General features: G+C 47.8%; 1 protein-coding gene across 2 annotated transcripts in view; it reads right to left on the bottom strand.

Annotated features, from left to right (window-relative positions):
* Positions 1-10,570: 10,570 nt before the first annotated feature.
* MEIS1 (Meis homeobox 1) overlaps positions 10,571-11,874 on the bottom strand; it is a 139,835-nt gene continuing 138,531 nt past the window's right edge. For both annotated transcript variants that reach the window (XM_060116825.1, XM_060116827.1), the window contains one exon: positions 10,571-11,874. This exon is cut by the window's right edge and continues 223 nt beyond it. In XM_060116825.1, coding sequence (XP_059972808.1) covers positions 11,814-11,874 — 61 coding nt within the window. In that variant the 3' untranslated portion in view covers positions 10,571-11,813.

Raw genomic sequence — 11,874 nt, 5'->3', positions numbered from 1 at the left:
GAGCGCAGGTGAGAGGTGAGAAGCGTTCCGAGGCCGCCTTGTTCAAGGCCAGCCGGGTGAATATTCTTGCAGCCATTGCGTCAGATGGAGCCAATACCTGAGGTCGCCCTCTCCCTACTGCCCTCGCCGGTCAACGAGCAAGGTCATCTATAATTCCATCACCTGACTCTAGGATTGTTTACCCTGCGCAGGGGAGAAAAACTGAGGGCCAAGAAAAGCAGACAGGTCCAAGAGCCAGGAGGCTCCCCTTGGGACCTGTCCAGCTGGTGAGGGCCCGTACCAGATCGAGGACAGCAAACTTTTTGCATCATTTTGCATATTTTGAAATGATATTAACATATTTCCGATACCGCCCCCCTACTGGAAGTCGTAATTGCAACTCACCCTTCCCTTTGTCGGCGGAATCGCTTTAAGCAGTCCCAGCAAGTCAACCTACTTTGGGGACGCATTTTGCATTTTTCATTGCCCCTCACCTCTCCCCAAACCTATATGTCAAGGAATAGGGAGTTGAGACATGACACATTAATGTTTTTATCAGGGGACGCTCTCTGCTCCCACAGAAAGGGAGGGAGACTGGTGGGGGGGGTGCTGAGAAGACATCACTCCGCAGCTCCTGCGGAAATTCATATTCATTGTATGTTCCTCTCTCACCTGAAATAAATTCTGCAGGCCTACCCACACAAACCCCGCAGCACTTATTTATTTGCATGTCATGCTTTTAATATGGTAGAAGGAAAGACGGATCTTTGAGGAGGGGAGATGAGTCTCACCTTTCAGACTCACCCTCTTAAATAAAAAAGAATTGTCTGGCTGGGCGCCTAAGAATTTATCTTGAGTTTGTGGTCATTATCTCTATTATATAGACCTGGCAATAAATAAATCGGGTAGTTACTACCCAACAATAAAACCGTAGTGTATGGGACGCGTTACTATTACTTTCTTAATAATCTGCGGTTTCTTTCACTTTAAATCTTCCCAGCCTTGTCTTCCCGCTTGTCTACAAGGATCTATCTTCACCCCTTGAGGTACCAGACCACTCGGTTCATTTTTATATTTTGTGAACACAGTAAGTTTTCCTGTCTAGACTTTCTGTTTTTCCTCCTATTTCTAGGCTGCCTAATCTGCTTCAAGACAAAGGGTCGACCCGGATCAAATATCTTCCCCACCCCCCCCCCCTTTAACCGCCTGGTGCGTCCACTTTAATGAAGATCGACCCCCTCGCGGCAGCCACCCTTGGGGTCTCTAGGAGAAAGGCAGCTACGCACAGCCCGGGGAACCCGGCCGGGGGAAGATGGTCTGCGCCCCCGTCCGTGGGCACGCCCTTGGGTGCGCACGGAGCCCAGAGGCCGATCTGGAAAGACTCTGCCTGGGCCATTTCTCCCTCTCACGGCCCTCACCCCGATTCTTGCTGGTGTGCCTGCCCACACAGAGATTTCGGGGTGGGGGCGTCCCATCCCTCCGACTTCCCCCGGCTCGCTCTCCGCCCGGGCACAGCGCGCCACACGCGGGCAAGAGCGCGAGCATCCTGGACCCGCCGGAGAAGTCGGTCCTCACTCTTCTGCCGGCTCCTCTGCGCCCGCAGGCATTAAAACCTCACCGAGAGGGCTCGGCCCGGAGGCCCGGACGCGGAGTTGGGCTGGGGGTGCGGGCGCTCCTCTCAGGTGCCCAGACTTGCGGCTGGCGGGAGAGACTGCACGCGCTCCCATCCGGCCTGGGCTCTCGCACCTGAGGCTCGCCTCCTCTGCTACGGCGAGGTGCGCGTCTCTCACCCCGAGCCCGACCCCCAGCCGGGCCCGAGGCGCAATCTGTTCCCGGACAGAGCCTTCCAGAGTCCCAGGGCCCCCGCCCCCCCGCCCCCAGCCCTGCCGGGAGGATGCACCCAGCCTACGCCCGGCCGGCGCCTTCCAAAACCACCGCCACACTCGCTTTCACGCCAGCGCGAAAAGTGACGCGTACCGGCAAAGCGGTCAGCAAATGACCATCTTATCCGCGAAGCGGGGGAAATCGGGGGAGGGAGTTGGCGGGGGGGCTGGGGGAAGAAAGGGGCAAAGGGGCAGTGGTAAGCTGGGGAAAGAAAACAAACAGTCCTGCGTCGCTTCCCCTTTTGTCTTTATACTGCTTGTCTCAAGAAATCAACTTAATCACCGCAAGCCCCCACCAGGCTTGTTTTTGTTTGTGTGACTTAGATCACAGATAGAACTCGAGACCAAATCTCTGAGTGTGTGTAAGAGAGAAAAGAAGCCGCGCGCCAGGCTACTGATGATGAAGGGACGATGAACTTCTCACCTTTCTTTAACTCACAAAAACACGTCCTTTTAAAAAAATCCACGCCGCCGTGGGTGTGTGTTTCACTGTTAATTGCGTTTTGCTGGGATGATCTTTTACGACTGGAAAACAAACGGCTGGGAAAATATTCACATTTGGGACAGCAAACATTTTTTATTTATATCTTTGACATTTAAAAGAGCAGAATTAATTTGTCCCGTCTACATTAGCATTGAGAGAAAGTTTCAGAAATCTAACAAGGGGGAAGGCGGGGTGGGGGGGTGGAGAAAAAAGAAAGAGAATAGAAGAAAGGAAAAAGAAAAGCTAGGCTTGGTTTTTCTTATTTCAGACCTGTAATCAATCATTGAAATAGGAAGCAGCAAAATTGTAAAGATTCGATAGATTAAAATGCAAATGAAAGGTAGAAAAAGAAACATTAACATGGCGATCAAAGATTTAATAACCGTAAATCAAGTTTTTTTTTCTGTTGCAGCTGCAGTTTGTGTGTGTTTATGTTTTAATCATGTTCGTTCCATAAATAAATAATATCTGAAACGAAACTAATTTTTCATTATTTTAACCATGGGCTATAACAGTAAATATTAAAAATAGAAAACGTACAGGATGCCAGATCCCCGACCAAATAAGAGAAAGATTTGTGTTGATTGGTTAAAATCAAGGCGTTTCATTTGTGTGTTTTGGAAAATCAGAGTAGTATGATAAAAAATTCTATCTCAACTGACAAAGCTCTAAGTTTTATTTTCCCTTTAATATTTTATGTTAACGACAAGACACCATTTATAGTAAATATATGCGTGGCTGCATATCCATTTCAGTTTGAGCATTTTCAAAGAACGAAAGTGCCACAATATTTAAACAATACAAAACACATACTATTTCAAAGTGATTTAACAGAATTCCTGGAAAATAATACTTTTTAGAAGAATCTGCCCTAGAGAAAAATTAAATGATGGTTCGACACAATTAAAACTTTTTTTAAGCTTCATTATTAAAGTTCTTTTTCCAAAGGGGAGTATTTTTGCCCTTCGTTTGCTATCATTCGATTTAAGGTCTTATGTCAAGGTGTCAAATTATCGGGACACACTATTTTATTTAACTAGTCCTCATTTTCTTATATGGTGAAGGTTTTTCATTTAGATCTTTTATTTAAAATATTGATTTACATTATTTAGTAATTATTTCTAGAACTTTTAAAATAAACAACTGGTCCTAGTCTTTTCTTTTTTCTCTTTTTGGTAGTCTTATTAACATGGAAGAATTCATCTTCAGAAGACTGGAAACTTATTTTTGGTAATACAGCCTTGCAATGTTTAAAATAAGCTCTTTGCTTAATTTTGTCTTTGAAGGAGTTACTCACCCTAATGTACTGAGATGATGAGTTTAAATTGTCTCCATTTCTCCTCTTTCCACAAATTAAAATGATAACCAACCCTCGGATACTTGTTTCCTTTATAAAACCTTTCAGTTAAATGTGAGCTAAGTTGATGTCCACTCCCTCCATCCCAGCCACACAAGCACAGTTTTCACTGTGACAGTCCAATAATGCATTTAGTTTAAAATTACACTTGGACCTTTCCTCCTTTGTGTTTTTTCATTTACTTCAGTGCAACAAGATGACTTGATTTTCTTGGGATTACATGAACTCCATTCAGTGTTACTGGGACATTTCTGCTCAACTAAATACTTGCCTTAATAGACAAATGAACTTCTTTTTATTTGGTGGAGTTTGTAGAAGGTTTCAGATACAGAGCGTGCAACTGATTTAGTTATTGTTGTGAGAATCGAACAGGCACAAAAGTCATTTATCTAAAACGAAGAGATATGACTCTGTAAAAGGGAGAAGCAAGGGCAGAATCATGGGGAATTATTTCAGTTTATAGCTCTTATTAATTAAACCGGATGTGGTTTCATTCTGATCTTTTAGTACCGACCTTGTTAAATGCTCCCAGATACCTTTCCCCCACCCCAATTTTTTCATTCATTAGATAACTTGGGTCCCTTGTTGATGGGGGTTGCTTTTTCTACATTATCTCACTAAGCAGTTGCAGTGTAAAACTGCGCGCATCTTCAGACGATCGCACCCCCGCACCCCTCCCGAAAAAAAAAAAAAGGAAAAAGAAACGCTTTTCCCACTCAGCTTTAGCATCTTGTTTCGTTGAAATGCAAGACAGGTACTTGATTTAGCATTTAAGCAAAAGGTTACACAAACCGCGTTTTAAAAAGTGTTGGGATGTCCGACAGGGTCAGCCCCAGATCAGATCATTTTTTGAATGCAGACCTAAAGATAATGAGTACTTGTTGTATTAAAGGGGACAAACAGTACTTTGGCTTCCTCTGACCCCAGAATGCACGGCTCGGTTTCATTGATCATCCTCCTTTATGAGATAATGCAATTACAAACATCAATAAGGGGCTGCAAGGGGAATCATTATGCGGTGACAGTGATAAATGACGGTGCAGAAATAGCATGCTTTTTCCCCCCTAACAATCCAGGAGCCCAGGGGCTCCTGGGGCTGAACACAGTCGCCAAGGAAACAGATGACATCCCAAACGGCACCAAAGGAAAAAAAATGAACAGTCTTTCTTTGCCTTTCACTCTTTTCTGTCTTCCAAAGAGTTAGTTTTGGCTCAAGCAGCAGCTGCCACACAGGCATTTCGTTATTTCAGACATTAAAGACTGGAGCGGGCGGTGGGAGTCTCCTCCTCTTCCATCCCCACCCCCACTAGATAACACACAAAGCTCGCTGTTCACAGTTTAGGACTACCTGAAAATGCATGTTTTGAAAATCAGATGGGTGGGGGGGTGGGGGTGGTGAGGGAAACGGAGTTTACACAGCCATCGCGTTGTTTTCCCCGCTTGCATGATTGTCCGGTGGAAACTGAGTCTCCAGAACAAGCTGGCGCCTCGTGGGTCTGCCAGTAAGGACTGGGGCGCGTGGCTCGCCTCCATCTCCCTGCGGTGTCAGACGATGCTCGATGCCAAGGCAGGAGGGTGGTGTTAGGGGGGCTGGGAATGGGGAGCAAGCGTCTGCGAGGGGTGTTTGCCGCTTCGCTGACTTTCTTTGAATTGGAATTATCAATGGGCGCAGGGATCTCCCCTAGATCGAGGAATCCAGTTGTTTAAAGGCCCCAGGGTGCCCTCGGCCAGTGGCTTCAAGAGGGCTTCGCTGAGCGATCCCCATCCACCCATGACCCCGCTGGTGGGTGAAGTAGCCGGGCGCCAAAAGGTGATGGGTTACCCGGACTGCGTGCTGGACCTGCGGCTGCGAGGCGGGGGTGGGGGTGGGGTGTGTGCCTGGGGACACTTGGAAGGGAACTCGCCACTTTGGGGGGAAGGAGGAGGAAGAGAGCGCGGAAGTGCGAGGGGGTAGCCCCAAGAAGAAAATAGAAGGGAGGGGAGGAAGAAAGCGAGCGAGCGCAATCCCACCCTTCGAGAAGGTCGCCATCCCGAAGAAAGCAGACACAGGGTTCCCTGACCCCTGCGGGAAACGCCCCGGCGTGGAACGCGGGACCCCTGCGCAGTTTACCCTGCCACTCGAAGCCCCCGCCCTGAGAAGCCGGCCGGGCGGGTGCGGGAGCAGGTGACTTTATTCACTGCTTCCCCAAACAGCGAGGTCCCGGGGCTCGTTTTCCGCCTGGAGATTAAGTTCATTGCTCGCGTAATGAACTTAATGCTTTAGGGTAGAGGTGAGTGTGTCTGCGAGTGGGCAAGGGTAGGAATTACCGACCCGATCAATGGGAGACTGGCTTAAAACTAAATCCCTTTTCTCCAGGGCTTCAGCGCCTGGGTTTCCCCGCGGTGGGCTGAGCGCGCCGGGCGGGTAGTAGGCAGGACGCGGAAGGACGACCCCAGGGCGCGGCGCGCCGTAACTGAGACCCTCAAATGCCCCTCATCTCCCCACCAAGATCCCCGGGATACCCGTTTTTAGGTCAAAGACTCTTAAAAGCTCAAATGTTGGCTAACTGATTGCTCAGTATGTTGGGTTTTTGTTTTTGTTTTTCCTTTACAGCTCCGCCTTGGGAGAGAACGTTACGAACTCGTTGGCAGGCAGATGGGGCCAAAATGAGACAGCCCCCCACCTCACCTCCCCGCCACCAGCGACCCCCTCAAGGGGCGATTTCCCACTCTCTCTCCTTCACCGTTCTGTCCTGGGCCCTGGGATTCCCAACCTCGTGTAGTCTCTGCACCTGGCCACCTGAGTGCCACGGGCTGCCCCACAGTCAAGTGGGTAAGGGGTGGCCCAGGAGAGGGGAGTGAAACGAGGTGAAATGACCGGCCAGGCAGGGCGCCCCACGACCCCATTCCACGTCACTCCACCCGGCGTCCAAGCGCCTACCCGGGAGTTCTGCATCGGCAGGTTTTTACTGTCTTCACTTGGGCCGAGGACCTGCTGGGATCCGAAAGGCAGGAGAAAGTTTGCAGAGGCTTTAAAGTGATCCCGAGGAGCTCCTGCCTAAGGCGTCGGGGTGCTGCCCACGGCTCCCCAGCTGCGCCTGGCGGGCGCTAGCCAGGTCCCAAGTGGCCCCGGGTCTCAAGTTCTCGCAGTCCCGCTCCCGGAGTCGCGGCGGGACTCAGACGCAGAGTCCATCAAGAAGCCTCTCGTCCACCACAAAGCACCCCGAGCCGAGCCGTTCGGAGGGAAGGGGGCCCGGAGTCCCCCAGGAGGTACCTCTCCACAACCTTCTGCGCAGACCCGGGGTCGCCTCGTCTCCTGAGACGAAGTCTGCAGCCCCTTAGACTTGACTTTCCTGTTGGGTTGGGGAGGAGGTAGGAGGCTATTGGAGGTGCCGGAACCGATCCCTCACCCCCCACCCCCAGGGTGCTCTGGGCTCTACGCAGAGACCTGTCCACCCTGCACCCGCCCAGGACTCAAGATTAGGACGCAGGGGCCGCCGCGCTCAGGCCCGGATCCTCGCAGCTACCGCCGCGGCCCGCGGGATCTCTCGGCGCGCGGAGGCGGGCCCAGCCCCAGCCCCAGCCCCAGGCCACCGGCATCTCCCCTCCCGCCCCGGCCGCAGACTCGGGGGACGCTGCGCACAGCAACCAACCCTGCGCGCAAAGACTGCGCGCCGCGTGGGAGACGCGGGCGGGACGGGGCGGGTGACGCTGGTGTTTTTGCTTTTCGGAACAAAGTTTCCTAGTAGGCGCCTAGTTCCCGGGGTCGGAGCCTCTCACCTCCACTCCTTCCTCTCCCTTCTCCCGGCCCCCTAGAGCAGAGCGAGCCGGAGCCTCCTCCCGGGCCTGGATGCCGCTCGTCCCCTCCCCCGGCGGGGACGCTCGCGCCCCGAGCGCCGCCCTCCCCACCCCGTCCCCGGGCTCCGCGGGGGTGCCTCTCCCCGGGGCGAAGCTCTCCGGCCGGGCGCACTGGAAGGAGACACCCGTTGCTTCCCGAGGAACTCCTAATACCATCCATACAGCTTTAATGCGTTTATAATTCGATAAGTGATTTCAATTTGAAATTGTTAGTAACTAATTTTATGGGTAATTTTTCCACATCAAATATTTAAGGGAGCCAGTTCCGACACAGGATAATAAGGGGGTTTCCCCCGACCCCTCGCGACCCCCGCCTCCCTCGGATTCCTACCGAGTCGTTTTTCCAAATCCCCAAAAGATGGCAGTCGAAGCCGACATTCTTCTTTTCCAGCGGCTCTGCGAAGGGAGCGGGGGGAGAAAGAGGGAAGGAGGGAGAGAAAGGGGGAGAGAGGGAGGGAGAGGCAGAGGGAGAAGGAAAGAGAGAGACGGTGAAAGGAGAGGGAGAAACTAGACGTTGCACGGACTTTTCAAAGTAATTCTTTCACACGTTTCTAAAACAGGCAAGAAGCAGTGGTGTATTTCCTGGAAATGCCCCGGCAGAAAAGAAAGCCAAAAAACGTGCCTTGTGGGCTCAGTGCAGGGGATGTGAGAAACTCAGCGCTTTCAAAGTAAACCCTCAATTCAGAGCAGAAGCAGGAGTGGGGAGACTGGGAGAGGGACAGACTGGCTTTTTGATAGTTCTTTGTATTAACATTATATACAAATACTATACAACTCAGCAACGTGTTTCCTCGACAGGACTCTGCCAGTTACCTAGTGGGGGGGAGCAGAGAAGAGGTGGGGAGGAGAAAGGTGATGGGTGGGGGCGTGCTGCTGTGGGCGGAGGGGAGGCTGGGGCCAGAAGCGGATGAATTGCAGACCAGTTGCCAAAACTTTTTTTTTTTTTTTTTTTTCCTGCTGCTGCTGCGGCTGCCTTTGCTGCTGCCTTTGCTTTGAATGTGGGTAACTAGGAAACAGCAAGCCGTCTGAGAAGACGGAATTTCCAACGTGTAAAATGTTCTTAACGGAACCATTGAGCGAGTGCAATAAGGCGTGAGGGGGAACTAATCTTCCCATTTAAATGTTTGTGGCAATTTTATCTAAATGAATTTTAATGCTAAACGAGGGTAATTCCCCATTTGTAGCGCGTTTACTTCTCTTTCCTGTGCTTCTAAAGCAGTCGAACATCATGCAATGAACAATAACAATAAAAATACTGTCAAGGCATATTATTCATTTCGAATGTGTTATAATTGCAGCTGATTAAATATGATAGGGGAATTTTAAAAAATTTTTCGGAGAAGTATTTAAATCATTAAAAAGTAGTCTCATTTAACCGGCGCCCACCACCCCCACCCCCCGCAAATAAAAATAAAAATCAGGTACAATTGCGTGCCCTTGTTTAGAAGAGGGCGTTTTGTTTTTGCCTTTTAAGAAACATCAAAAACACTCTCAGCACCTCTATTATTTCCGTCTTTCGGTTAAGGGTCCTCAATAACCTCGGAGCTGGCTCTGAAATTTGCAAGAGGAAAAGCTGAAATAGCATTAAGGGGGAGGTAGGGGTGCCCAGGCAGGGGGAAAAAGGACCCGCCGACAGCAAGGCTCGCACAAAACCGGCACGCAGAGGGGGGAACGCAGGGAAAGAACACAGGTTGTTTTATTTTTTCTAATTCACTGAACACTAATGATCTTGATTCTCCATAGTCTCCATATTCCCTAATTCTCCTTCACTAGTACCCTTCTTCTCCTAGTGCCTGCCCCCCCTCCCTCCCTCCCTCCCTCCTCTTTCTTTCCCTCCCCCACTCGGCAAGAGCTTCCTCAAGAATAAAGGCTGAAAATAACCAACTCACCCGGGCACGGACTGGAGAGGAGGGGCAAATCGATGGTTAGTTTATAAAGTTTATTATTAATTTTTAAAGTAAATAAATAGTTGTTAACTGCTAGTAACCACCTATCAAAAGAGAATGATTTCACGAATAGGGACTATTTATGTAGACGAAGAATTGCCACTGGGTCCAAATAGGAAATTGAAACAATCCCATAGATGGGGGAGGGGGGGAGGGCGGAGGCGCGGAGAGGCTGCAAGGTTGAGCCTCGCTCCCTTTCTGCTGATCCACGTGTTCAGAAACAAGGCCCCATAAACAAAAGGTGAGAGAGTGCACTGCCGCTCCAGTAGGTGAGTCAGTCAATCACACGTCACCTAGTAAACCCAACCCACAGCTGGTTTCTCTTCTCAAATAGAAAATAGAATTGTTCAGGGCGGGTTTATAGGGTGACATGGGCCTGAATGTCAGGCTTGAGTTTAAGGCACTCTCCTCCGACCCATCCTTTGTTTACAAAGCAGTCACTACTAAAAGCCTGATTTTTTAAAACGAATTTGCCTTAATTAAAATATTTGTATATTTTCCTTAGCTTTGGGGAGCACTTTTCATAGCCGCAATTTTATTTCAATGAAATTATAAGCTATTACAGCTTAAACATGTTATTTTGTACCATTTAGCTGGCTGCCATGCAGAAATTCTGTACAGCTGTTCTGGAAAATTGGTTAATAACCAGTTTTATCCAATGAGAACATAGAGCATATTTATAAAAATTAGATTTTGAAGTCTGGTCTCTTCCATTCATGTAGTTAATTTCCTAATAAACATATACTGCTCATCCTAGGTAACATCCTTAGTGAAAGATGTAACTCAGTCCTGAGGTTTGCCATTAGGTGCAAGAATAATTTCACTGATATTAAATGAGTAATTCTGTTGGCTGTAATCGGAGTCTACAGTTAGTTTAGTGCCCTTAGGCCTTACATTTTGCTGATATTAGTTCATTAAGTCAGCTTAAAGAAATCAGTGACTATTATTAAATAATTTACTTTGTGGTTCAAATTTTCAAGTGCATATGTATCTTAGGGAGCTAAAATTAAGTTTTATATTTACTGCATTCATCATGAAAAATTTGGGGGGCAGTAAACAAATTTTTCAAGCAGTGGAGTCAGCATGACAAAAATAATCTTATTTTTATTTTAGATTCAGATTTCATTACTGCACTCAAACGACTACAACTGGGCTTGGCGTTATTATACAATCCAAACTGTTTCCGTCAGAAATGCTAAGACTCAGTGTGCAATGATTGTTATTAATAATTAGCTCCTTGGTTTCTTGATAGAAAAAGGCTATCAACAAGCATTTGTTTATCCACAACAAAAAGTATAATTAGCTTATCCCACTTAGTAAATCTTGTATGCATGCCAACTCATACCAAACTGCTACTTTTACAAAAAAAAAAATTGCAATAATACAGTTCATTTTTCCAGTCCTTTTTGCACAAAATTTATTTACAATGTCTACATAAATGCTTCAAGGTGGGACTATGGAAAAATACACACATGACCGATGCTTTGCTCAGAAATAAAGTCAACATATTAAAAATAAATCTTCAGTTTATGTTTTTGAGCTGCATAAAACAGGAAGTGATGTATAAGGTGGTGGTTTTTGCATGGGGACAATGATGCTTGATGTGACAATTAGGCTTCTAAACACACGGCCTTTTGGTTTCCATGCCTCCTCCTACCAGTCTCCTTAAGACACGGCCTGCAACAGCTGATTAATCATTGTTGATGACTGCAGTTTTTCCCATCCTTCCCGATTTACATCTGTTCAGGCCAATTCAAATATGGTGAGTAAATGAATTAGACATGCAAATTCAAGCCCCAGGCTAGAGAGAGGGAGAGAGAGGAAAAGAGAGAAAGAGAGAGAAAGAGAGAGAGAGAGCGCGCATGGCTGAAATCCTAGGCGAGAAGAAAGATTCTTCTGCCTGATAGTTATTTTAATGCTCTAAAAATCCTGCAAATCAGACCTTCCCGTCCCTTGCAGGATAACTGTAAGGCTTTTTAATGTAAGGAGGCTTCTGGAGGAAGTGAAGAGCTATGGAAACAACACACATAGTGTGGAAAAATTTCACATTTTTTTAAAAAAATCTATAAGAAACAACGTAATATGGATAACAGTATAATAGCATTTACAATAGTTCACTCTTTGTTCTCTTAATGTCTTATATAGTTATTTAGCATGTCCCCCAGATTGACTTCGGTTGGTATTTCCTGCTTTTTTAAGAGTCCCTATGAAGAATTAGGGATGCTCCTTGGTCCAAAGTAGATGCCAAGAACGGAACTCCACAGTCATTGCAGAAAAAACATGATTTGAAATCAGTCACCATTGCAGACAATGCATATTCCCTTAAGCTACTGAGCATGAATGTCCATGACTTGTCCACTCATTGTTGGGTCTCCTGTATTAAGAACC

The sequence above is a fragment of the Mesoplodon densirostris genome, chromosome 14 (assembly GCF_025265405.1).
Source record: "Mesoplodon densirostris isolate mMesDen1 chromosome 14, mMesDen1 primary haplotype, whole genome shotgun sequence".
In the NCBI taxonomy this organism is placed as follows: Eukaryota; Metazoa; Chordata; class Mammalia; order Artiodactyla; family Ziphiidae; genus Mesoplodon; species Mesoplodon densirostris.
This window is presented reverse-complemented; position numbering and strand designations above follow the sequence as displayed.